Consider the following 27,979-nt stretch of genomic DNA (forward strand, 5'->3'; position numbering starts at 1 on the left):
GTATGTTACATGTACTTGAAAAATTAAAATTGTGTCCAGCCCAGTTCATCTTCAAAATGTGGTCACTAACATCGCTGAAGGGATTATTGTGATTATGTTATATATGCAGCTCTCACTTTAAAAAAATTATTATTTTATTGAACACATTTTTAACAAGATAACAGTAGTAATAAATGCATTTATACTCCACCCTCTATCTCATTAATCCCAGCAAGAAAAGTTCTGATTTTAGAATATTGGTCTTTAAAATTTGTTGTATCATTGCATGTATTTGAACCCAGAAATTTCTGGCTTTTTTTGCAAATCCAGTAGTCATGATAAAAATGATCCATGTTGTCCAACATGAATTTAAAGTTCCTCTATACATTCTAGATAATTTTTCTGGAAGCATATATCAGTGTTACATCATTTTATAAAAAACATCTTTTAGATTATAACACAATGTAAATTTCAGTCCTTTTAACCACATATTTTCCCACTGTTCTATCAATGTATTGTATCCAAAGTTTTTATCGCAGTCTTTCATTTGTTCTTTTTACATTTCAAAATTACATCTAAATTACATTTTAGCAATTACATGTTCAGCATTTACACATAATTAAACTTCATATTTTATCATCTGTTGTCAATTCCAAATGTCCTATTATCTACCTTAAATCTTTTTCTTAACTGCATATGAAAACCATTAAAACTAAATCCTTCTTCAGTCAATTACTCTTGAGTTCATTTTATAATCTCCATGTTCCTGTTAGAAGAGCTCTTAATAAGTTAACAATTTTTCTCTATCTACTGTTTCATTCCTGTAAAATGCTGCTTATGCTGAGACTCATAAAAGCATTTTCAGGTAGAACCTGGGTTTATATCTATTTCATAGTCTCGTTATAGCATTTCTAACATAAAAATTCTCAAAATCTACATTAACCTGAACTTTTAGTATACCATTAAAAAATCCATACCATTCAAAGCTCAGATTGTGCTTTTCTAATTCTAAAATTCTCTTTATGTCTCAGAAAAATCCATTATTTCATCCTGACTAAGCAGCAGGTTACAAAATATAATTTCAAACCACGTAGTCCTGTCCTCAGTTCCTTACATGTTACAATATTTTATATTTAATTCCTCTTTTTTAATTGCCATAAAAATTTAGATAATCTTTTTTGCCATTTTTTAAATAGCAATCAGTTATCATAATAGATATTATTTGAAAAAGAAAACATTATTCTTAGCAAAATGTTCATTTTTATCATGTAAATTCTCCCTGAAATGATAAATCTTTTCATGTCCTTAATTTCATTTTATGCCTTAAGATAATTATTCTGATATTACTGGTACATAAAATTCATGTTTCATATTCAAGTATTTCACTTTTTTTCTTATTCGTAAAATTGTTTTTCCCCATCAGTTCCATTTGGTTTTCCAGTTTCATATTCCTTGTTAACATCTGTGCCTTTTATTTATTTTAAAGTCAGTTAACACCCAAATGCTTTAGTTTTTCTATAAATATTTCTGCTCCTTCCAGGAGGCTTTCCAAAATTATCAAAAGGTCATCAGCAAATGCCAGTAATGTATGTGCTTTTCTTTTAATCTTCATTCCAGCATTTCTCTCATCTTATATCTCTGTCTTGAATACTTCCAAAGCTAAAATAAATAGCAATGGTGACAAGGAACATTCTTGTTTAGCCCCTTTCTGTAACTCACAAGTTTTGTTTATTCTCAATTCACAATTAACTGTGTTTATGTTATGAATAAATTGATTTTACCCATTTGATAAAATTCTCTCCAAAATTAATATAGTCCAAAATTTTAAACAAAAATGTCCAATTCAAAATTGTCAAAGGACTTTCTGCATCAAGAAAAATCAATGTTGTTTACTTTTCATAATGGTGAAAAATATCCCATATGTTTTTAATATTCTCCCTCAGCTTTGAGGTGAAAATTCAAACTGATTGACCTTGACCTTCTTGACCTTCTTTAGGTATTAATAGTGTATTAGCCTCTATCAAACTGTCTGGTATCTTTTTACTCTGTAAAATGAAGTTCATTATCTTTTGCAATGGTTGTAGTCATTCATCTTCAAAATATAATACCAAGCTGATAATCCATCTGGTCCAGGTGTTTTCCTTGTTGTGACTTTTTTATAGCTTCACAAACATTTCTTATTGTAATGGATCCATTTGTTAATTATTTTGTATTTCTATGATTTTTGGAAATTTTTGTTTCATCAACTTTACCAGGGAAATTTCTTTTCCTTTACATTAATTAGAGTGATATTGATGGCATTTCTTCTGTTAATATAATATTTATGTGTTTTAATTAATATTTTTTTCTAATGTTCCTTCATTTATATGCCAACAATTTCCCCAAATTATTTGCAAGTTCAAATAATGACTGAAAAATCAATAATAGCTTATGAACTAAAGATGTAATCGGGTTTAATTTGGGCTATCATCAATATTTCAAATGAGAGTTTTCTGCTTAATTTTTAAATGAAAAGTAGCATGTGAAGTAATGGATGGTTTTGACTGTGAACAGTCCAGAAACATTCTAATTTTTCTCTTCTTTCAGCCTGTGGGTTTCGTTAGCTTTGATAGTCGCTCAGAAGCAGAAGCTGCTAAGAATGCCTTGAATGTAAGTACAGTATTAATCACAGTTGACTGGGTTGCTTTCTAAATACCCTATGTTTAAATACTTAAGTATACAGATGTAAATACATACAAGGAAGAGGCACTGGACCATATTAAAATTGAGCTCTATTGTCTACAAAGTCATGTTCTGCAATTCAAATGGGAATTTGAACTGAACTTTCAAATGGGACTGTTGCTTTGAATACTTATAAAAATGCATTTGAAATGATCAGAATAGAAATGAAACCATAGTTATATAATGTACTGCATATAGAGGATTGACTTGTAATCTCTATGCTATATCTACTTTATCTGTCAAGTGTCCATGGAATAAATCAAATGATTTTAACCTGTCAAATACAGTGATGATTGATTATGGTCACCAGGCTGTCAACTTTTAGTGACATATAGACTTTATCTAGGATGATATGTCTCCTACTGGTCCTTCATGGTTTCCAACAGTGGTGCACTTCCATGACTGTACAGTAGTCCCTCACCTATCGCTGGTGTTACGTTCCAGACCTGGCCGCGATAGGTGAAATCCGCGATGGGGAATTTCTCCTCCTTCCCAGCTCTTTCTACAACCCCAAGCACACCACCGCCGCCGCCAACCACTAAGCGCGCCTCCAAAGACTGCCTTCTCGGCACTGGCGAGGTGGGTTGAACGAGGGGACGGGCCTCCGCCAGAGCTCAGTCCCTGCCCCGCTCATCATTCGCCCAGCTGCGGGCTGGTTGGCTTGTCCTGTATCTGTGCCAACGCTGACTTCAAAACCCGCGATGAAGTGAAGCCGTGGTGGGTGAAGCGCGATATAGCGAGGGACTACTGTACTCAAGTTCATCCAGCTTGCTTCTGTTTTTCAAATTTTATTATTGTATTTATTTATTTATATTCCTATTTCTAAACTGCCCATCTCCCTTGGAGATTGGTTATCCTGCTCTTCTGTTTTCTCCCATCTCTCCCAGCATTATGGCTTGTTTGTTTATTTCAACGTATTTCTCAAGGGAGCTATGTTTTACATAAAATGTCAAAATGTGATAATTTTAGCCTGGTCACTCATGCGTTTGTTTGTTTACTTGGGTTTTCAAGATCTTGGGAGTCTTTCCAACACCACAGTTCAAAAATCTCAATGTACTTTCTATTCTTTTAAAAAAACATATCCCACTTTAACTTTCCTAATTCATCACACCAAAAAAAAAACACAGCTTGCACAATTCTTGTCTCTATAAATATAGACATATCATAACATCTGAATATACACTGCTCAAAAAAAATAAAGGGAACACTCAAAGAACACAACCTAGATCTGAATGAATGAAATATTCTCATTGAATGCTTTGTTCTGTACAAAGTTGAATGTGCACAACAGCATGTGAAATTGATTATCAATCAGTGTTGCTTCCTAATTGGACTGATTTACTTGGAGTTATGGTATATTGTGTTGTTTAAATGTTCCCCGTTATTTTTTTGAGCAGTATATTTTTCAAGGCCTTCATTACCAGCATGATGATGATGATGATGATGATATCATCCATTCAGTCGAGTCACTCTTGGCAGTTTTGTAGGCCAGGTCCCTCCACATTTTGCAATCTTCTTTCCTTGAATTTTGTATGCTCTGGCTGATATCAGCTTTGATGGTGATTGCCAGCCTACTAAGTGCAAATCTGCAATATATTTCTTGATTTATGATTCCCTTTCTATCTATTTGATCCTATATAAAAGCTATCCACAACTTCAAAATCTTCAATGTTGCTGGTTGCTGTACCCATTGTTATTAGTTTGGTCCTCTTTATATTTCATTATAATTCTGTTGACAGTCATTGACTGTTTTTAGTAGAGCTTCCAGATTTTTTGTATTGTCAGCTATCAAAGTACCATTGTTAATATAAATCAGGTTATTAATTTTCTTCTTCCAATTTTAAAACCACACACATTTGAGGAAACCAAATTTCCTCACTATAGAATTCTGCATATACGAGTTTGAATAAATGGCTGGAGTGACAACTCTGTCTTATTCCTTTGCCAATGTGGAGCCGATCTGTTTTGCCGTGTTCCATCTGTTCTGTAGTTTTCTGATCTGTGTATTGGTTCTGCATTAGGATAAAATGGATTCCCATTTTTCTAACCTACCGCTTACCATGTTTCTATAAATGTTTCATTAACCCCTGTTGTTTTCCAACTTGGTAATAAACATCTTCTATCATTTGAGGTTCTTGCAAATAGATAACATCTTCTAAGGCAGGGGTCCCCATCTTCTCAGGGCATGGCCCACTACCAGTTAGGTCCCACAGAGTGGGCCTTCTCCGAGTCCCGTCAACTAAACAATGTCGTTTGGCGGGACCCAGGGGAAGAGCCTTCTCTGTGGCGGCCCCGGCCCTCTGGAAACAGCTCCCCCCAGAGATTAGAATTGCCCTCACTCTCCTCGCCTTTTGTAAGCTCCTTAAAACCCACCTCTGCCATCAGGCATGGGGGAACGGAGATATTGCTTCCCCCTAGGCCTTTACAATTTATGCATAGTATGTTTGTGTGTATGTTTGGTTTTATAATAAGGGTTTTTAGTTGTTTTAGTATTGGATTGTTACATGCTGTTTTATCTTTGTTGTTAGCCACCCCGAGTCTACGGAGAGGGGCGGCATACAAATCCAATAAATAATAATAATAATAATAATAATAATAATAATAATAATAATAATAATGCCATGTTGTAGCCTATTGAGAACTGGGCTGTGCAAGAGGCAGGCTAGTTCCTGTGTGCAGTTCAACTTATACAAGTGGCACCCCAAAGGCTTCTCTTCTTTCTTGTGTGAGTGGAGCTGCTGGCCTGCTGCTCGTGCCACTTGATTCCCATCTCTCCTCCAATCTGCCTGCTCACCATGGTCCCAAAGCAGAGAGCTGAGAACAGAGACTGAGGTTGTGGCGCACCAGCTGCCAGCAGAGCTGGTGTCAGACTCGGATGATGAGGAGGTTGGGGAGGAACTAGGGCCAGTCCTGGAATCTGGGGAAGTGCTCTGAGTTGGAAGCAGAGGTGGAGCCAGGTCTGTCTGACATTTCCCAGCTGCCTTCAGAGTCAGAGATAAAAGGTGAAGGAACAGCTGGGGTCTGTTCCAGATGCGCATATGCGCAGAGCTGTCAAGAAAGGAGAACAACTGAGGAACAGGAGCCAACTCAAGAGGAAAGGCACATGTGGATGCTGAAAGGCTCCTCCCTGCTGGGGAATAAATAGAAGCAAAAAGGGAGCGGTGGTTGCAGGAGACAACACTCTGTATTTCTTTCAGAATATTTGCTTATCATGGTTTCAGAGACTGCTTGCTAGGAATTAATTTACAGCTTTGCCTGGCCTGGCAATTATTCAAGGAATGATAAGGTCTGTTTCTGCAATTAGCCCTTTTGAAGGATTATTGCCTGAACTTTTCTGTGTGTGAATGCCATGAATTCACAGTAGCTAAAATAAAGAGGGGTTTTTCAGGACAAAGAGTCTGTTTCTTGGTTCTGCTTAGGCTGGGTCAGAACAACTGAGTGGGATGAGCACACTTTGCTCGGTTTCGCTGACTAACAGAGGCAGCCTGCTCAGGACACCTGAGCATTGCGTAGCTTCAGTTGACTCTGAAGAAGCACGAGACCATTCCCCCAAAGGCTTATCTTCTCTGCGCCAAAAGCTTTTGCAAGTGGACGAAAGGCTTCTTTTTAGGCTTCAGGCCTTCCATCCCTTTGCAGAAAATTTTGGCATGGAGGAGCTTGAAGAAGCATGAAACTGCCCCCCAAAGGCTTCTCTTGTCTCTTGTGGGAGTGGAGCTGTGTACCTCTTGTGTAGCTCAGGTCCCCTCTACCCGCCCCCCAGCTGGGCTGCAAAAGTTGGGGACCTTCTTTTCTAAGGTATCTTAAATGTTGACATCTACTGTAAAGAATTTCCTATTTTAGTTTGAACTTTTTTGAATTATTTACTGTTTGTTTATAAGCATCCTTTAACATATCAGTTTTAAGATGGAACTTCTCTCTGAGTTTGAGATCTTTTGAGAAATGTTCCTTGTTTTTCTTTCTCTGTTTCCATCTTTGATGTCTTCACAGATGTCGTTGTAATATTGCTTCTTGTCTCTTCTTACAGTTCTCTGAAATTCTTTGATAATTTGCTTCTTGGGATCTTTGTTTTTCTTGACTTCACGGCAATTTGCACCATCTGTTTGTACACCCACTTTGCTTTCTTCTGCTTTTATAGTCTTTGCTGTCTATTTTCACGTTCACCCTTAATAACATCTTTGATATAATTCCACAGTTCTTTGGTTTCCTATCAATGAGTTCAGTACTTCAGAGCAATCCCTGATGTTCTTCTTGAAAATGATGGGCACATGCCCAAGATATGTCATGGAAACTGGTTGGCTTTGTTCCTCCACTTTAGCTTGACTTAGAACTTGCTCATGAGCAGCTTGTGATTCTTTTCATAGTAAATCTCTGGCCATATCTTTACTGTTAATAAGAGAGTCTTCCACTATATTACTTGTACCAGTAATATAGCCAGTTTGATATCTGTCTATTCCACTTGATGATGTCCATGTGCTGGATATAGCAAGATTGCAATGGAGATTAGCAATAGAGAAATCATTGGATTGACAGATATGATTCTTGTGCTTCATTTCTGTTTCCTAAGTGAAAGAATCCAGCTATGTTTTTGTTCTTTATTTCCAACTGCTACCTCCCAATTTGTAAGCATAAGCAAATACTTAAGTAACCATCATATTAAAGGGTAATTTGCAAACTCTAATTGATAATATTTGGTCATTTATTGCATTGTAGCCAAGGAAAATCCTTGCTGTATTTTTTTTTTTTGGTGACTATGAAAGCAATGCTATTTCTTTATTGCTTGTTATATCCTGATTAGTAAGCAGTATGATTTTCTGAATGGAAGTTTCCAATTCCACTCCATTTTAATTCTGTTTTCAATGTGCAGTTGATTCATTTCAGTTTTTACTAGGTTGAGTTTTACCATGTTCATGCTTCTTATTCCCATGTTCCATGAAAATCCTGGTTTTTTAGTTACAGAATCTCCCTGTCTACATTTCAACATCAGCAGCTCAACATCTTGGGGGCTTTTATGAAATTGCGTCAGAAAAACCATTAGTACTTTGAAAGATCCTCAGTTTTCCTTCACAGCATATTGAGTGCCATTTAACCTGGAAGGCCCATCATCTGGTGCCACGTCATCAATTATTTAATAATAATAATAATAATAATAATAATAATAATAATAATAATAATAATTTATTAGATTTGTATGCCGCCCCTCTCCAAAGACTCGGGGCGGCTCACAACAATAATAAAAAACAATATTATAGCGAAACAAATCTAATATTAAAAAGAAGCAGATAAAATATTATCTATCCTTATGGGTTTTTTGGTAAAAATTTGTATTTTACCAAGTGGTTTACCATTGCCATCTATTGAACTGTATGGAATGATATTTTTGCCATTGTCTCCAAGGGGATAAGCCAGTGTTTCCCAACCTTGGCAACTTGAAGATATTTGGACTTCAACTCCCAGAATTCTGGGAGTTGAAGTCCAGATATCTTCAAGTTGCCAAGGTTGGGAAACACTGGGATAAGCTACTCCAGTATCTTCCTATACTGCTGCTGCCTGATATAAGTACCTACTTCCATTAATTGAGCAGTTGAGTTGACCTTCATGTCTTGTGTGACCTTCTTGGAAGTATATGTTTTTGGTGCACATTCCAGGCATTCTTTATTCATCCCTTCCAGGAACATCCATGCCATGATACAGCAGGACAGTTGGATTTCAGAGGGAAAGATGCAATGGAGAACATACAGTTCAAACGCTATTATGGTATGCAGAGAATGGAAGAGCAATGTCCTTCATTCCTGCCTGTATAAAGGAATAAGATTTATTTCCAAAGAGGGTAGACAGCAGGGGAAATTTTAAGAAGCCAAGGACATTAAAATGGCAAGCATGACTGGGCAATTGAAGCCCCACCTTTTTAATGGGCACAGTAAAGCCAATGCATGAAGTGAGATAGGCCACTTTTAAATTCAGCCTATGTTACCAACAGGCAGTTCAACACTCTTATGTTTATTGATGGAAGGCACTGTGTTAGTCATTAACACAATGGTGGTTAAATAATCATAAGCTCTGTTATTAAGAGCTATTGTTGAACATTTTTTGTCATTCTGTCTCTGCCAAACAAAATATCAGTCTAAGGCTTCATAATAACTCCATTTAGATGAATGTTGCCTACAGTCCTAATCATACAATCAGTGGTTAGCAACTGTGTATGATCATGTTGCATCAACAGGTCTTCTACATAAAACAGTATGGCTATTTCCAAAGGGGGATGCTGTCAGATTTTGTTGGATAAAAGTCTATTCCCAGAAGCACATACAGATGACTGATTCAGCTGGATTCATTAACTTCTTTACAACAGAACAAAACAGAACAGAATAGAATAGAGTTCTTTATTGGCCATGTGTGATTGGACACACAAGGAATTTGTCTTTGGTGCATATGCTCTCAGTGTACATAAAAGAAAATATACATTTGTCAAGAATCATGAGGTACAACACTTAATGATTGTCATAGGGATAAAATAAGCAACCAGGAAACAATATTAATAAAAAATCTTAAGGATATAAGCAACAAGTTACAGTCATAAAGTCATAAGTAGGAGGGGATGAGTGATAGGAATAATGAGAAAAAATAGTAGTAATAGTAGTGCAGACTTAATAATAGTTTGACAGTGTTGAGGGAATTATTTGTTTAGCAGAGTGATGGCATTCGGGGGAAAACTGTTCTTATGTCTAGTTGTCTTGTTGTGTAGTGCTCTATAGTGACATTTTGAGGGTAGGAGTTGAAACAGTTTATGTCCAGGATGCAAGGAGCCAATAAATATTTTCATAGCCCTCTTTTTGACTCATGCAGTATACAGGTCCTCAATGGAAGGAATGCAGGTTGGCAGCAATTGGTTTTTTCTGCAGTTCTGATTATCCTCTGAAGTCTGTGTTGGTCTTGTTGGGTTGCAGAACCAAACCATACAGTTATAGAGGTGCAGATGACAGACTCAATGATTCCTCTCTAAAACTGTATCAACAGCTCCATGGGTAGTTTGAGCTTCCCAAGTTGGCGCAGAAAGAACATTCTTTGTTGTGCTTTTTTGATGACATTTTTTATGTTAGGTGACCATTTTAGGTCTAGAGATATGATAGAACCTAGAAATGTATATAACTTTATAAACTATACACACATATGCATATGCACACACACACAATTCCACAAATAGATTTTTTTTTCAATGTAGCAGATGCAAGCAGCTCCTAGTTCAGAGAGAGACAGAGTACAGAGTGGACTGAGCCACGGCCAGTCTTAAGGTTAAGTTTTCAGTTTCGATTCTCTGCACAGACTCAGAAGTGTTAAGTTTTCAGTTTTGATTCTCTGCACAGACTCAGAAGTGTTTAACTCCCAACGGCTGGCTTTGTTGCTATGCCTATTCATTGGCTGACCTTGTTAACCTTCCCAGTTCATGAATATCTTAACAGATACCATGGGATTTCAGATTCTGATAATTCAATGGTGTCAGTGTTATAAAATTATCAAGGATTGTTACCAGGTGGAGGAAATGCCAATACATAGGTAATCCAGGGGTGGGCTACTGCCTGGACGGGGGGGGGGACACGCAGTGGGGTAGCAAAAATGGAGCTCCACCCCAGAGCACTTAGTGACTCTTAACAGATTCATTTAGTAACTCTGCAGAATTATGATAGCACTGAAAACAAAAACAAATAAATTGTGACTCGTCATACACATTCCTGTGTTTTCATGCTCCAAATTTGATTGCTTGGCAATCAGCATATTCAATTTACAGTGGTTGCATATTCCCAAGGTCATGTGATCACCATTTTCAACTTCTATTTCCAAGTTGCTTTGGAAAAGCATAGTCGATGGGGAAAGCCGGATTTCACTTAATGACCACACAATTCACTTAATGACCACATTCATTCACTTAACGAGTCTTTGGAGAGGGGCGGCATACAAATCTAATTATTATTATTATTATTATTATTATTAATAATAATAATAATAATAATAATAATGACCACAGCATAAAAGGTTGTAAAATGGGGCACAATTCACTTGCCAACTATCTTTGCTAACTGACAGTATTTCCAATCCCAGTGGTAGTCATAAGTTGAAAAATAACAATTACAATTTGAATCCAGTGATGTCATTTGTTTTCCATGTAATATAATGATTAAATGGAATACTTTAATGCAAGGGTGTCAAACTTGTGGCGTCATGTAGTCGCGACTCCCACCTTGCTAAACCGGGGGTGGGGGTGGCTAGTGGGTGACTCATCCGAACCGTGGACCCCAAGTTTGACAGCCCTGCTTTACTGGGATATAATTCATGATCCTATTAAAATGGTATTGCTAAGAATATAGTTCTTTGTACTGTTGAGACTTGAGAGACAAGAATACAAGGCTTTTCCACTTGAGAATGGAGGAATCTGTAATAATGCAAATTCTAAACAGCCTTTCTGCATTCACAATAAACACCTTCAAATAGGGAAAAAAATGGTACAATCAATGGTGATGATTTTTGAGAGACTTCTTAGGCTTTTAGCATAATCGATCAAAAGACATTTGTGTTCAAAAAGCAGTTAGAAGACATGAGAAAATTACAAGTGAAAGATCTATGGAGCTCCTAAAAAGTTACATTCTTGCACGATAGAAGCCTCATCTTTTTATCTAAACATGTTATTCTGACTTAGGGCGCCACATTTTTCTAAAATAAATTGTCTGCCTAAACAAGCAGACATTGATGTTTTGATCCTTTTTGCAAACAGACCCAAATTTGTTTGTCTTCAGGTTTGCATAACCAAAACATGTGAGACACATGAAGTGAATAAAACAATGTTGCAAATGGTAACTTGATTCTAGAACTTTTACATCATCATCATCATTACATCAACTTATGCATTATACATCATGCATATTAAAATCAGATTTTCTGCTGCGTTTTGCTTAGTGGTACATATGCATTCACCATCATTATGGAGAACTGGTAGTGGAAATTTTGAGTAGTTTGGAGAACCAGTAAATACCACCTCTGATTGGCCCCACTTCCATCTATTCTCTGCCTCCCGAGTCCCAACTGATCGGGAGGAAATGGGCATTTTGCAGTATCCTTTCTCTGGAGTGGGCGGGAAATGGGGATTTTGCAGTATCCTACCCCTGCTACACCCACCAAGCCACGCCCGCCACACCACACCCACCAAGCCACACCCACAGAACCTGTAGTAAAAAAATATGAATCTCACCACTGGCTGTGGAGTAACATAGCAATTTTGCACATTTTCTTTTCTCTTTTTTATATTTTATTAATTAGATTTATAATTAAGTTATAAATTTAGAATTTAGATTATATCACAAATAGTTGACAAGGGCAACCAAGGTGGTGTAGATATTTGAGTAAGACCTGTATGAAGTTTATTTGCAAGCCTCTCATTCTCTATAAAAGAGATCTTTGATAATTGGTAGTCTATAAATCTTTTGACAAATGAGTAACAACTCCCTCATTTCGAAACCATGGTGTCAGCAAGTCTTTTTCTTTTTTTCTTTTCTTTTCCCTCCACCTTTGTACAGCTTATCTTTCTTCTCCCAGGCTGACACATATGTTTGTGGTGGAGATTCATTACCACAGATGAAATATAGCTCAAGAGGAGACAAGCTTGCCATATGACTAGGAAAAGACTTATGAGTATTGATATGGCTTATGCATGATTAAGTTACTCTGGCATAGGGCCAGTGAATATCACATGAAAAGCGTATCAGACATTAGTATGGTACACTGTGAACATTAGTTCCAAATAGACAGACATGCAGGAATTTTGCTATCAAGAAATGTTTCATCCATCCTGTCATCAGATTGCAAATTCAGATAGATAAAATCCAGTTGACATGCTCTGAAGTAGTAGTTGCTGTTAACAGACTTCAGAAAAATTCATATACAGGTCAACTGAGTGATCTAAATAAATATATATATAATTACTTCTTTGAATTAATAGTACTGTGCATTCTTGAACATTTCTGATACCTATCAAATTTCTAGCTTCAGCTGATTTGTAATGTTTTTATTTTAGAACCTTCTTAAATGAGAAGATGGATAGCTGCAAAGCTATCTCTAACATCAGTTTAATATTATTATTATTAATAATAATAATAATAATAATAATAATAATTTTAAAAAAACAAAGCAAAACTACTGTGGGGCTTCCGACTTCAGACTGACCGAATTCTGAAGCATAACACACCAGACATCCTGATTGTGGAGAAAAAGAAAGTATGGATCATCGACATCGTAATCCCAGGGGACAGCAGAATTGAGGAGAAGCAGCTAGAGAAATTAGTGAAATACGAAGATCTAAAAATCGAGCTGTAACGACTCTGGCATAAGCCAGTGAAAGTGATCCCAGTGGTACTTGGCACGCTGGGCGCAGTGCCAAAGGATCTCAGCGGACATTTGAAAACCATCGGAATTGACAAAATCTCCATCTGTCAATTGCAAAAGGCCGCTTTACTGGGATTGGCAAACATAATTCGCCACTATATCACGCAGTCCTAGGTGCTTGGGAAGCGCCCGACTGGTGATGAAATACGAAATCCAGCATAGTGATCTCGTTTGCTGTGTTGTATTGACATAATAATAATAATAATAATAATAATAATAATAATAACAACAACAACAACAACAACAATAATAATAATAATAATAATAATTTATTAGATTTGTATGCCGCCCCTCTCCGAAGACTCGGGGCGGCTCACAACAATTTGATTTCCAATAACCCCTCTGCCTTATTATAAACAAAAATATTGTATGGTTTAGGCAAATTTACATACTGCCCTTGCAGCAGTATGAGGATGGTTTAGAGCGCAGGTGTCAAACTCAACCGTGTCACATGATGTAGCGTGACGTTTTTGCCCTTTGTGGAGTTGGGGTGGGCGTGACCTGCATGTGAGACATCTGGCTCGTTGACCATCAGTTTTGACACCCGTGGTTTAGAACATGTATCAAATGTATCTTATCATCTATCTAAATTAGAGGAATCCTGAGGGCAGTTGCTCTGTTCTGGAAATGGTATGTTCCCTCTGACCTCATCTGTAGAATGTGGCCAATGTAGTCTATATAGCAGTTGATGGAAGAGGTATATTCCATATTGACAAACCTGTAGCTCCAATAGGTTCTGATAGTTTCCTATAAAACCAGTTCTTCCTTCCATCCTCCAAAAAGTCTCTTCTCCTGTCCCTTTACCCTGGTTTTTAACAACCCTCATCCATTTTTTTTCTTTTTAAAATTGGATAAGCCAGCTTGTCACCCTAGAGCAGTGATGGCGAACCTATGGCATGGGTGCCACAGGTGGCACGCGTAGCCATATCTGCTGGCAGGTGAACAGTTGGCCCTGGCTCAGCTCCAACGTGCATGTATGTGCCGGCCAGCTGATTATTGGTTCGCAGAGGCTCTGGGAGTGTGTTTTTGGCTTTCAGAGAGCCTCCTGGGGGATGGGGGAGGGCGTTTTTACCCTTCCCTGGCTCCAGGGAAACCTTTGGAGCCTAGGGAGGGTGAAATATGAGCCTATTGGGCCCACCAGAAGTTGGGAAACAGGCCATTTCCGGCCTCCAGAGGGCCTCTGGTGGGCGGGGGATGCTGTTTTCGCCCTCCACACGCATTGCATTATGGGTGTGGGCACTTGTGCATGCATGATAGCATGTGTGCGCACACTCTTTTGGCACCCAAGGAAAATAAAGGTCTGCCATTACTGCCCTAGAGCAGTGTTTCCCAACCTTGGCAACTTGAAGATATTTGGACTTCAACTCCCAGAATTCCCCAGCCAGCAAATGCTGGCTGGGGAATTCTGGGAGTTGAAGTCCAGATATCTTCAAGTTGCCAAGGTTGGGAAACACCGCCCTAGAGAATGCAAAGCCTTGAAATGCCATTGCTTAAGGCATATAATTGGAAGTATTACTGAAAGGACTTGCCTCTTGTATAGGTCTTCTGGCCTGCCTAACTGTGAATCTACTACTTAGTGGCTACTGCTCCTAAAAACCATGGCTCCTACTTCCTTTCCACATGTAATGTTCTTAGAGTACTTTGCAGTTCCCACTCTTTGCCCCAGCTAAACTCCTTCCTCAAACTTCAGCTGATCAATAGCACTCATCTATCAGTCACACTAATTCAGACAACCACTAGGTGTCAGGCAACAGGATTAAAAAAACCCTCTCTTTGCTGCCTTCTAGTGGTCACAAGGTCAGATGGGTAATCAGTTTCAATGTAACTAGATGACAGAATTATAGTGGTGGGGCTGGAATTTCAGTAGAGGTGACCATCAGTCATGATCTTTTGAAGCTCAGAACGTTATGCATTAAAGCTGCATACCCTAAAGTAGGGTCTGCAAGAAGGACATGCTGTGGGAGCCCTTTAGGGCAGCATGATCCCCTGTGATGGGCCTGCGATGAGTATAGCTTTCTCCTCTTTCATTTTGGAGCAGCAGATTACCCTCTGGAAAATAAAATCTGTATGTACAGAGTTAACTTCAGCATAGGTGGTTATAAAATCGGCTGTTTTTCCTTTTTGTGTTCAGAGAGTAATCTTTTCATACTAGAATAAAAGTATACGGCCAGGACTCATGGTTTTTAGTCTCTGTTTCTATCTTCATTTTTAATGCACAATCTGTTTGGCTCTGGCAATCTCCGGGGATATGAGGGAACAGAGCTGGGTACAGACTACCTTATATGGTGCTGATGCTAAAGATGTTTAAGGAATGTGACTTGCTATAAAGCTTATGCCCCCAGATTTTACTGCCAAACAAATTAGGTCATTTAAATTTCTGAGGTTTTAAAAGGCTGTTGAGATTTTAATTTGGAACAAGGCATTCTGTAGTGTTATTTTTTATTATTATTCAATGGCTCAGATTCCCACACAGTTAGTGGAAGGCTTGAAGAAGTACGGTATGTTTCCAGGTGCATTTTTTTTTCCTGCATTAAAATTAACTGGAAAGAGGCGATGTACATATCACAATGCACAGCCCTACTGGGTACACAAAACACAATTTAGATTTAATGAATTGAAGAGTGAATTTAACACCATGAAATGCACGTTTTCTTCCCAGTTGATTTCAAGGTTCTTTCCACTGGATCTTTCCATTCGTCATATCCTGCAAGATCAGAAAGTAAAGCTTTTCTCCAGAGTGTATCATTTCATTTGTTTTTCTTTATTTACATTATTTCTATACCACCTGTTCATATCAGCTTTGGAGAATAAAACCGCAATTCAAACAACTAGAAATAAGCCCCCTAATAGCCACATTAAAATAACTCACTATAAATCAGCTTAACAGGTCAAAAGGAGAAAAAAAATAGATGCAGATTTTTGCATGTGTGTAGGAGTCAGAAGCCACAGTTCCAGTTTTAAATTAAATTGAATGAAATTATATGTTGTGTGAGACTTCTGTTCTACAAGTACAGTGGTACCTCATGATACGAACTTAATTGGTTCCAGGAGGAGGTTCATAAGGTGAAAAGTTCGTAAGACAAAACAATGTTTCCCATAGGAATCAATGTAAAAGCAAATAATGCCTGCAAACCCTTCAGGAAAATCCCAAACTTTAGAAGGGAGGCGAACAGAGGGCAGGCAGGAGCAGCTAAAGGGGGCGGGTGGAAGAAGCAAGGCTAGGCTAAAGGGTGAGTGGGAAGGAAGAAAGGCAAGGGGGGCGCCCCTCCCTTTTCTTTCTTCAAAAGACACCTTTTCAGTGCCTCTGCAAGCACGCTGTTCTCTGCAAAATCTTTCCCCCTCCAAGCCGCCCCTCCCTTTTCTTTCTTCAAAAGACACCGTTTCAGTGCCTCTGCAAGCACGTTGTTCTCTGCAAAATCTTTCCTCCTCCAAGCCGGCCCTCCCTTTTCTTTCTTCAAAAGACACCATTTCAGTGCCTCTGCAAGCACGTTGTTCTCTGCAAAGTCTTTCCCCCTCCAAGCCACCCCTCCCTTTTCTTTCTTCAAAAGACACCCTTTCAGTGCCTCTGCAAGCACGCTGTTCTCTGCAAAATCTTTCCCCCTCCAAGCCGCCCCTCCCTTTTCTTTCTTCAAAAGACACCCTTTCAGTGCCTCTGCTAGCACGTTGTTCTCTGCAAAATCTTTCCTCCTCCAAGCCGCCCCTCCCTTTTCTTTCTTGAAAAGACACCATTTCAGTGCCTCTGCAAGCACGTTGTTCTCTGCAAAGTCTTTCCCCCTCCAAGCCGCCCCTCCCTTTTTTTCTTCAAAAAAAGGGGGGGGGAAGAAACCTCTTCATCCCAGCAGCAGCGGCTTGGGTTCGTAAGGTAAAATTAGTTCGGAAGAAGAGGCAAAAAAATCTTAAACACCGGGTTTGTATCTCAAAAAGTTCGTTAGAAGAGGCGTTCGTAAGATGAGGTACCACTGTATATCCTTCTTGAGGGGGATAGTCATAGTGGTATGGACTTCATGCATCTAATAAGTCAGCTGTCGAGGAGACGTCATTTGGACTGGAGGGAGAAGATGCCCCTTTATTAGTCTGACTCTGAACATCTTGTCCCAAGGCTTCCTCCTTTGTGGGAGCCGCACTAACTAATATCCATCCTGTCCAGCTATCATGATGTCCTTGCTGTCTTCTTTGACATATTATTAGCATCCCTGACATTTGCACATCCCAGAATCTTCCTTGAACTGTGGAGGATTTAACTGATGACTAACTGGAGCATTCATCAGATAAGCGCTGGACAAATTTCTGTCAAAAACATGGCCAGGAATCCTGGCTGAGGAGGAGGAGGATTGTATGTGGCTACAAACAACCTGCTCAGGTTACAGCAGAAAATACTGAATAGGGATTTCAGTGTTTTCACCCCCACAATTTATGTGTCTTTCAGTTGCTGCTTCTTTTTTTTATATACCAGAAAAGCTCTTACGGATCAAACCTTCTGCCTTGTATGCAGTATTACTTTATAATTAATAACCCAGTATTTTTCCTTTGCCATTTCCTGTTCTTCTTAGCCTGTTTTTATGGAAACAAAAGTTGGCAATACTCTGCTAAGTATTATCTTCCTCTACCGCCTTAAGGACCTTGAATGTCGCTAGTGTGTTCTGTATGCTTTTCATCATCCCTTTGCACATGAAGGGCTGCCTTAACTTAGAATGCCCCCATAATGCTAGGGAGCTTGTGGATATGACCAGAGGTTCAGCCCATCAGCTTTTTGATCAGCTGCTGCTCTGGCCACAGAAATGTCACACAGATTGGTTGGCAGTTTTTACTCTGAAGCTACAGAGAGGACAGTTTTTCAGTGGTGGGAAGGCCTTGTCATCTGCTCAGAGATAAAGACAACCTGCGGTAGCACTCAGTCTCTTTTCTGCTATAATTCTTGGCTGTTTTTATTAGGCTGCTTGGTGACTCTGCTGCAGGAGTGTGTTCCACTTACTTTCGTCACCGGTTTGCATTGCAGTGTGTTGCACATGTGCGTCCGCGCATCCCCTCATGCAATTTTACTTCCGCACATGCTCATAAAGTGGATTCAACCTGAAACACAGCTGAGAAGCAGTGCTTTTGGTGAAGAAATAAAGGTCAGTATTAACCTGGGAGCAGGCGGGAGGGCTTTTTAAAAAGAAGAGGACAAGGAGAAGCCATCCAAACACAGGAAAATTCACCGAAAATTTGGAAAAAAAGATGGCGTCGTGCATGGACCGGCACCGACAGAACTGGATCTGTGATGCCAATGTTACATCACCAGTGGGTTGCTAATGTTTTGGGCGATGTGGTCCAAACCAGGGGGAACTCTCCCCCATTCTGTGGCATATAACTGAAATTCTTAAAATTACTTTTTCTCTCTTAAAAATAAATACAAGCACAGGTGGGAAGGGCAGTAATGGCACATGGCACTTGCTGCTGCCATCTTATGTGGTCCCCCATCTGTTACGGCAACAGAGCACTTGTAAGAGCCAAGGAAGCAGAGAGGACAAAGATGACAATGAGAAGGAAACTCCTACCTTGAATTAAGAGAGTTGTTGGGCACTTGTGGGGGAAAGCTAGCATGGTTTTTATTAAACAATGTCACATGCTTATGTTTGGCTCTGTCTTTATATCTCATTGCCTACAGTGTTTGCCTGTAATGAAAGTAGTGGTAGGATCTTCATGCAGTAATGGGTTCCTCCCGGTTTGGACCAGATCGCCTAAACTGTTAACAACCCGCTGGTGACATGAAGATGCTTATGAGCCGAGGTGGCACAGTGGGTAGAGTGCAGTACTGCAGGCTACTAAAGTTTACTGCTAGATCTGTAGGTCAGTGGTTCAAATCTCACCACCGGTTCAAGGTTGACTCAGGCTTCCATCCTTCCGAGGTGGGTAAAATGAGGACCCAGATTGTGGGGGCAATATGCTGGCTCTGTTAAAAAGAGCTATTGCTGACATGTTGTAAGCTGCCTTAGTCTAAGGAGAAGGGTGGCATTAAAAATAATAATAAATAATAAATAGATGGATGGATGGATGGATGGATGGATGGATGGATGGATGGATGGATGGATGGATAGATAGATAGATAGATAGATAGATAGATAGATAGATAGATAGGATAGATAAATGGACCCTATTCGGTCAGTGACAGTCCGTGCATGCCATCATCTCTCATTTTTTGGAATTTTTAGCAATTATTTCTGTTTGGATGGCTTCTCCTCGTCCTCTGCTTGGAAAAAAGCTTTCCTGCCCACCCCTGGGTTAATACTGACCTTTATTTCTTACCCCGAAGCACAGCTGAGCAGCTCCTGAGCAGCGAAATGTTGCAATGCAAACTGGTGGCGAAGGTAAGTTGGAACCTACCCCTGTCTTCATGGTATAGGGAAAAAATCAAAAAGAGTCTGGTAGCTCCTTTTCTGACTAACTACTTTATTAAAAAGCACAAACTTTTGTGAGCTTATGCTGCATTGCTGTAGCAGACTAAAGTTTTATGTCTTTTAATAAAATATATTGGTTGTGAGAGGCAGTGCCAGACTCCTGATTTGTTTTTGTTTCCTAACAAAAGCACAGACAAACAAAGCTCTCTTCCTACAATGTCCCTAGCTTATGAAAATAATATATCAAGTCAGATTATTTGACCATACAAACAGATTGGCTGATTTATTTGATTCATATATAGATGCTCATCTCAGATATGTGTAACTCTCAGCAAATAAAATGAATCAACAAACAAAAGCACAATACAAGGAAAAAGTCAACAAAACATCTAAAAACATTTTTTTTAAAAACCCATAAAACATATTCATCAGGCGACAATAGAAAACACAGCCTTCAGCATAAACATTGAATAGGCTTTGCATCAAAACTGGATCCCTACGAGTGTCATGGCCAATTTCTGGAGCAATGTATTTCAACCTTAGCAACTTTAAGATACGTGGACTTCAGATCTCAAAATTCTCCAGTTAGCATGATGGCTGGGGAATTCTGGGAGTTGAAGTCCACACACCTTAAAGTTGCTAAGTTTGAAAAACACCGGTCTGGAGGGATGATATTCCAAAGGGAGGTTACTAGTCTCTACACGGGGCTACCTTTGAAAAGTGTTTGGAAACTTCAGATCGTGCAGAATGCGGCCGCTGTTGTGGGGTTACTTAGGTTCGCCCACATCTCTCCAACACTCCATGGCTTGCATTGGCTGCCGATCAGTTTCCGGTTGCAATTCAAAGTGTTGGTAATGTCCTTTAAAGCCCTACATGGCATTGGACCAGAATATCTCTGGGATCGTCTTCTGCCACACGAATCCCAGCGGCCGATAAGGTCCCACAGAGTTGGCCTTCTCTGGGTCCCATCGACTAAACAATGTCGTCTGGCGGGCCCCAGGGGAAGAGCCTTCTCTGTGGTGGCCCCAGCCCTCTGGAATCAACTCCCCCCAGAGATCAGAAATACCCCCACCCTCCTTATCTTTTGCAAATTACTTAAGACCCACTTATATCACCAGGCATGAGGGGAATTGAGACATCTCCCCCAGACTTTTATAGTTTTATGTATGGTATCCGTGTGTTGCATGGTTTTTAAAATGATGGGGTTTTTAGATGCTTTTTAATATTAGATTTGTTTACATTGTCACACTGTTTTATTATTGTTGTGAGCCGCCCCGAGTCTTTGGAGAGGGGCGGCATACAAATCTAATAAATTATTATTATTATTATTATTATTATTATTATTATTATTATTATTATTATTATTACTATGACAGAAAAAGCTCAATATTAAGGCTGGATTGATTGAGGGTTTCTGAAACTTCATCCTTTTTGAGTCAGCCGATGTATTCATTTCTCACCGTGGTCAAATAAGGCAATATTCTCCCTTCTCTCATTCTTATGATTAGGCTGGTTAAATAATCTCCAAGTCTAGTGGTCCTGTGTGCAAGAAGGCTGTAATATTGCAGAGAAAATGTATCTTCTTCTGCAGAATAGGTTTCATCAAACTCTCCCTAGGCTTAACCTCACAGTGTATTGCTCCATCAAACATCCTGCAGTTCTATCAAAAATAAGCAAAGATTTTTGATAAAACTTTAAATGTTTAAACTTTATTTAATTTTTTTCAGTACTGTGTTTATGTGTAATAAAATGCATTAAGTTAGTTGTCCTTAAGCAGAAAGACACATAAAACAAGATTAAATATTGATCGATTGACAAAAATATGTGACCCAGAGGCTCTAACCAGCATAAATAATAAGAATTTATTGTAGTTCGAAAACTCTCTTTGCCAGCCAATCTGTTAAATTATTTATTCTAGATCTAAATCTCATGCAGGTATACAGCTACTCTGTCTACAGATGGAGGCTGATTTTACACTCCAAAATTCTAAATCACAGGAAAGAAGATCCCCTCTTTGTGAGTAAGATTTTTAGTAAGGTCATATTCATTCCCTCCCCCAAAAAACTCTACATCCTTGGGTTTACAATATAGTAGGACGTGAACCAGGTGGCAAAGGAAATGGGGAAGGTAAAGTTAAGCAAAGCAATCTACACATAGGTGCTTGATCTTTTTATTTATCTTGTCATTCCCGAAAACCAAGATGAGTTCATAACTCCAGAAAAAAAGGCCCTGTCATCATTACAGGGAAACAATCCCCAGTGGCTTTTGTAAAAAAGGAGGAGGCTGCTCAGCAAAGGGAAATGGTATTCTCTTATTGTTTGATTTTTCTTCAAAGAACAGGTGGGCCAGTGATGGATGGGTTGCTACTGGTGCAGTAGGCGACTTCACACCACTAGTGGCCACCAGATTGCGCAAATTGCCAAAATCCCGCACATGTGCTTGTCCCCTCACAAGATTTTGGCATGTTTTTGCTTCTGTGCATGGAGTGCTGTCCTATCTGCCACTGTGCAATTGGCAAACCATACACAGATGCAAAACACTCTCTATAGTGCAGTGGTAGAAGGTCAATAGTAGTTTTTCATTCAGTTGTTGTTTCCTAAAAAGTCTCAGGTAGTATAATCTCTGCTGGGCCCTACTGGCCTTAGAGATGGGAGGTTGCAGTTGACAATAAAGTACTTACATTTTATTGAGGCTGGCTAAATCTGATGCTAATGAGGATGTCTAGCCTAAGTTTTGATGGCTGACTATTTAGTCCATACGCTTCTCTTTCTCAAGTGGAACTTCAGTGCTAATAATTGCCATTTTACACAACCTGATTATTTCTAACCTTTGTCTGTAAAGTATTTGAAGGGATTTAAAACCCAGCTGACTAGACTGATATGCTTTTAATTAAAAATGAGAAAGAGGAATTGAAGCTTAATAGGCTGCTTGCTTCTATTTCCCCTTCACCCTTTATCTATTTAATTTTGAGGATCCTCATCCTCTGTGTGATTTACATATTATTGCTCTTGTTTTGTTTTCTTACTTACTTTGCGTGGGTAAAGAGAAAGGGAATGATCAGTTGCTTCTGAAGAAACAGATCTCAATCTCAACTTACTATCTCCCACAACATACAAAATAATGCTGGAGCTGAGATCACTGTTCCTAAAATAAAGCAAAATCTGTCAGCTTTGTAAGGCAGCCCAGACAAGAGGTACATCAGAAGTACTAACTTTATTGGACATTAACACCTGGCTGCCAAAGCCATTCCCACATTCCAGTACAAAATCTATACTGCATCTGGCTTCACTAATCCAAACCTGTGGTCTCATTTCTTGGAACTGAACCCAAAGTTCTAAATGATGGCTCTTCTTTTCTTATCTGGCTTATAGCCAAGCACAGGAAATTCCCCCACCTCCTCCTGTTCAGATAAAGAGGAACGTGAAAAGCAAAATTGCTCAATCAAGACATCCTGGCTGCTTCTGCTAAATTTTTGGAGATAGTGAGTTTTAATGACATGTGTGTCTTGTCCGTTGTATATGTAAATGCAACCCTCTAGCTTACTTTATGGTCCATTGTATTGTGCAAACTCACAAAATGGATTAATAACATTACCTTGTATATACTTGTTCTTTATGGTATACTTAAATAAGTAACCATATACAGTACACTAGGTTAAACACAATAATACTTAGATGAACCATTCTTTGCAAAGGAATACCTACGTTTCATCTACTCCAGAGACTTCAAATGCTGCATTCCTGTATTTCATCCAAGGGCAAAAACATAGATATTATCTCTCAACAATGAACTCAGTCCAACAGAACAGCCAACATACTTCTCGTCAGCCAAACGAATATCTCCAAAGAACCAGAAAACACAAAAATAGAAGAAAAACTATTTTGTTCTTTGGAGTGTATAAGATATAAAATATATTGCAAAGACATCATGGAACATTCATTTATTTATTACAATCATTTACATGTTGTTTACTTTAAAGATAGAAACAGCTTTCAATAGTAGATGAAAAACCTTCCCAAAATTTTACAAAATTTGTATTATACTGTACTGTACTGTACTGCACTATGCTATACTATACTATACTATACTATACTATACTATACTATACTATACAGTGTTCCCTCGATTTTCACGGGGGATGCGTTCCGAGATCGCCCGCGAAAGTCAAATTTCTGCGAAGTAGAGATGCGGAAGTAAATACACTATTTTTGGCTATGAACAGTATCACAAGCCTTCCCTTAACACTTTAAACCCCTAAACTGCAATTTCTCATTTCCTTAGCAACCATTTAGATTATTACTCACCATGTTTATTTATTAAAGTTTATTTTAAAAAATATTTATTAAAGGCAGACGAAAGTTTGGCGATGATGTATGACATCATCGGGCGGGAAAAACCGTGGTATAGAGGAAAAAACAGCAAAGTATTTTTTAATTAATATTTTTGAAAAACCGTGATATAGCCGTTTTGCGAAGTTCAAACCCGCGAAAATCGAGGGACCACTGTACTATATGAAAAATATAATACTCTACTACAGTGTTCCCTCGATTTTCGCGGGGGATGCGTTCCGAGACCGCCCGCGAAAGTCGAATTTCCGTGAAGTAGAGATGCGGAAGTAAATACACTATTTTTGGCTATGAACAGTATCCCAAGCCATCCCTTAACACTTTAAACCCCTAAATTACAATTTCCCATTCCCTTAGCAACCATTTAGATTATTACTCACCATGTTTATTTATTAAAGTTTATTTTTAAAAATGTTTTTTAAAGGCAGACAAAAGTTTGGCAATGACATATGACATCATCGGGCGGGAAAAACCGTGGTATAAGGTAAAAAACCGTGAAGTATTTTTTAAATAATATTTTTGAAAAAACGTGGTATAGGCTTTTCGCGAAGTTCGAACCCGCGAAAATCGAGGGAACACTGTATATTGTAATATATATATATACAGGTATAATGCACTATTATATTGTAAACACATTCCTGTAAAGTGCTGTGAAAGAGGGAAGCCAACATTCTGAGGTCCAACTAAAGAGAGAAAGAGACTGAAAGTGAGTGTTGAGCTCAACAACACATGCCAAATTAAGAAGATCATTAGGAATCAAGTTGTCTGAATTGAAGAAACGTGACTCCACAAATTTGGTCAGACTGGTAAGAAAAGACACAGCAGCTTGACTGCTTATTGGTACAATCAATATTCCATCTCCTTGCTTTCTTCCCTCTCTGTGTTATGCTTTGGATTTTGTTGGACTATCTGAAATTTTGACCGGGACTTGTTTTCTTTTTTGGATCATTGCTGAACTGTCTCGCTATACTATTTGAAAAGTAACCTTTTGTATTTTCATTCTTTAGGTAGAAGGTTGAAGTTTGTAACATGTTTGCATTCTTACAATTAAGAATTTATTATTGCAATAAATATTTTATTTGTTTGTAATTGGCCACTTGGGAGCAATGCTAGGGAATTGACAGCCAGTAGTTCACAGTCCAACTAATCTCACTGCACATTTGCTTTCTTGTCACTGATAAATTTCCCAAAAGACTGCTGAAAAAAAATCAGATCTATAAGGTGCCTGGGAGCATTAATTTAATAGGTCTGTCCTCAATACCAGAGATCAGTGGTAGTTATGTATATCACAATAATTGGCTGTTGACCAGTGCAAACAAGCAAACTGATGTTAATGTCCTCTATTCTCAGATCACAAACTAATTTCAATGAGGTGAAGAGCAGACTGACTTGGAGTTAGTACTGTTATAATTTACTGTAGTTGTCGTGTAGCCATGAACTCCTGAGTTCACTGACTTGACTTTCATGGAATGGAGGTCCTCCAGGACAAACCACTTGCTAGAGTCAACTTTTAGCCTGGCATTGAGGCTGAAGAGATCAAATAAGGAGCAAATTTCTGGTATACCATCAAAAACTTCCAGCTACACATAGGACCTCAACCTAGTCACCTGCAGAACAATGCATCATCAGTACACCAATACATTAGATTCTCAGGAAATTATTAGCACCACCATTCCTGCCTTATCCTGGAGTTGAGGTTAGGGTACAGAGAGATTACTCTATCCTTGGCTAGCCAGATTTCAATGATACATGCTACATCTCCTCCAATATCAGATCATGAAGGAGCAGATCTTTTCACAAATCAGTACATTAGAATCATAGAAACATAGAAGATTGACAGCAGAAAAAGACCTCTTGGTCCATCTAGTCTGCCCTTATACTATTTCCTGTATTTTTATCTTAGGATGGATCTATGTTTATCCCAGGAATGTTTAAATTCGGTTACTGTGGATTTACCAACCACGTCTGCTGGAAGATTGTTCCAAGCATCTACTACTCTTTCAGTAAAATAATATTTTCTCATGTTGCTTCTGATCTTCCCCCCAACTAACTTCAGATTGTGTCCCCTTGTACTTGTGTTCACTTTCCTATTAAAAACACTTCCCTCCTAGACCTTATTTAACCCTTTAACATATTTAAATGTTTCTATCATGTCCCCCCTTTTCCTTCTGTCCTCCAGACTATACAGATTGGATCAACCTGAGTCTAAAGTTTCCTGTAATCTGGCAACAAAGACCATGCAGAGTTGGGTCATAAATGTCAAACGATGAGAAAGAAATCAGATGCCCTCCCCCCCCTTCCCCTGTAAGCAACAGATTCCTGCACATCACCTCCACAATCCTTCTATTACTCTTCAACCTTTCGAGCATCCTACTTGCCCCTTCATCTCCCTCCGTTTGCATCATTTTAACAACCTACCTAGAGCTATTCCAGCAGGTAAAAGCAGGCTGGTCCTTCTCAGAAAAACTCCAGGTTTTAGCCTTCTCCCTGAGAGGAGACACATTCACACACCAACTCTTATTCTCTGAACTACTTCCTTCCCATGCATAATTTGAATGACTTGACTAGTTTTTAAAAGTAGTGGATAAAGATGTTCCTTCTAGAAGAATATTTATATGCATCCATTACTTGCCGATGTCTCATTGTTAGAGTAGCATTTGTTTTTTAAAAAAACTTTGCATATGTCTGCCTTTGATCCCTGATCTCATTTGTGACAACTGAAAATCTAACATTCTTAGTTCTTTTGAAGATGATTAGATTGTTGTCCTTGGCATATTATGGTTCGCTTGGGAAGAACAAACATGTAGTTGATGTTGTTTGGATCTGTTTGTTCATGCCAGTGCATATTTTATGAGATGTAGTTTAAGGATAACTTTTATATGCTTATTATAAATTCAATTATTTGTTTGTAAAGGTTAAATTAAGTACATTTTGTTATGATCTATCTCCTGAATACTTTTAGTTTTTTTTATCAAAATCCTTTTCAATTGAAGTTTGCTTTACACTCAGTTTAAATCTTCTTGATCACCTCAGTAGGATTTATGATCTGCTCTGGTTAAAAGTAACAGTCTTTTTATGCAACTATATTAAGAATTGGTCACATGCATTCAATATTATCTTGGGTCCTTCTACCTAACTGCAGCAGTTTCAGTTTATATGGTAAATCTGGATCTTCTCAATAACTTAATACTTTGTAATGGTCTTTTCAAAACTTATTTGTTTCAACATATTTATTGTTTGTGCAAAGCTTTATGAAAAGTGAATTAGAATTCTGTTAAACCAAATATTAATTTCTTCCTCTCCTTGGTCTGGGTTAATATTAAACAGTAATAGTCCTAAAGTATAATATTTAAACATGACATAATATTAATGGTAATCTGTGCTATCTATCAAGTATTTTATTTGGCAAAGATTACAGAGCCTTTAAATGCACGCTGTTATTTGGTAGAGTTCGGAAAAACTCTTTTATCTTAGATATCTTTGCTTTGAAGCTTCTGCTTTGCTGTAATGTTGTTGCTAGCCTTGTCAGTCAGTTTGAGTGTACCTTGAGTGCAAAATTCAGTCTAGTTGCTACATCAAATGATTCTTCTTGTTTTATTTCCTTTCTGCAAAAGGGAATTCGCTTCGACCCAGAAATCCCTCAGACGCTCCGGCTAGAGTTTGCAAAGGCCAACACGAAGATGGCTAAGAGCAAATTAGTGGGGACTCCTAATCCCAGCACTCCTGCCACCCCCAATGCAGTACCTCAGTTCATTACCAGAGAGCCATGTAAGTGACGGAGTTTCATTGTTAAATTAGAAGACTGATAATGTGCATCTTCAAGAGCAGAACGTTTAGCAAACAGCAGCACAGTCATGCTTAGCTTTTTCAATAGAGGTTTATTTCTGTTTTCCTTGTTCCTATGAAACTGATGGATACGGAGGTCTTGGTTTGGTGGTTTTTCATTCAGTGAATCATTTGAATGCTTTTCTCAATGCCTATGTAGGCCACCGGCATGCAGCTCCTCCTTCAACCTCAAAACAAAGCTTTGGTTCTCTGAAGAAATCTTGTCATTTAATCAAGCAATGATTCACATTCTGTAACTTGGATAATATTTATGGAGCATTTCTTAGGGGGGGGGAAACTATA

At 38.6% G+C, this 27,979-nt stretch overlaps 1 protein-coding gene across 5 annotated transcripts in view; it reads left to right on the plus strand.

Moving 5' to 3' along the window:
- The window catches only part of RBPMS (RNA binding protein, mRNA processing factor), a 121,805-nt gene that overhangs the window by 54,038 nt on the left and 39,788 nt on the right, over window positions 1–27,979 (plus strand). For all 5 annotated transcript variants that reach the window (XR_011558263.1, XR_011558264.1, XM_070742176.1 and 2 more), the window contains exons 4-5: window positions 2,566–2,628; window positions 27,466–27,619. Coding sequence is in view for 3 of the 5 variants with exons in the window: in XM_070742176.1 (XP_070598277.1) it covers window positions 2,566–2,628; window positions 27,466–27,619 (217 nt within the window). In the remaining 2 variants the exon portion in view is untranslated. The remainder of the gene's footprint in view (window positions 1–2,565; window positions 2,629–27,465; window positions 27,620–27,979) is intronic.

The sequence above is a fragment of the Erythrolamprus reginae genome, chromosome 2, assembly GCF_031021105.1.
Source record: "Erythrolamprus reginae isolate rEryReg1 chromosome 2, rEryReg1.hap1, whole genome shotgun sequence".
Lineage (NCBI taxonomy): Eukaryota > Metazoa > Chordata > Lepidosauria > Squamata > Dipsadidae > Erythrolamprus > Erythrolamprus reginae.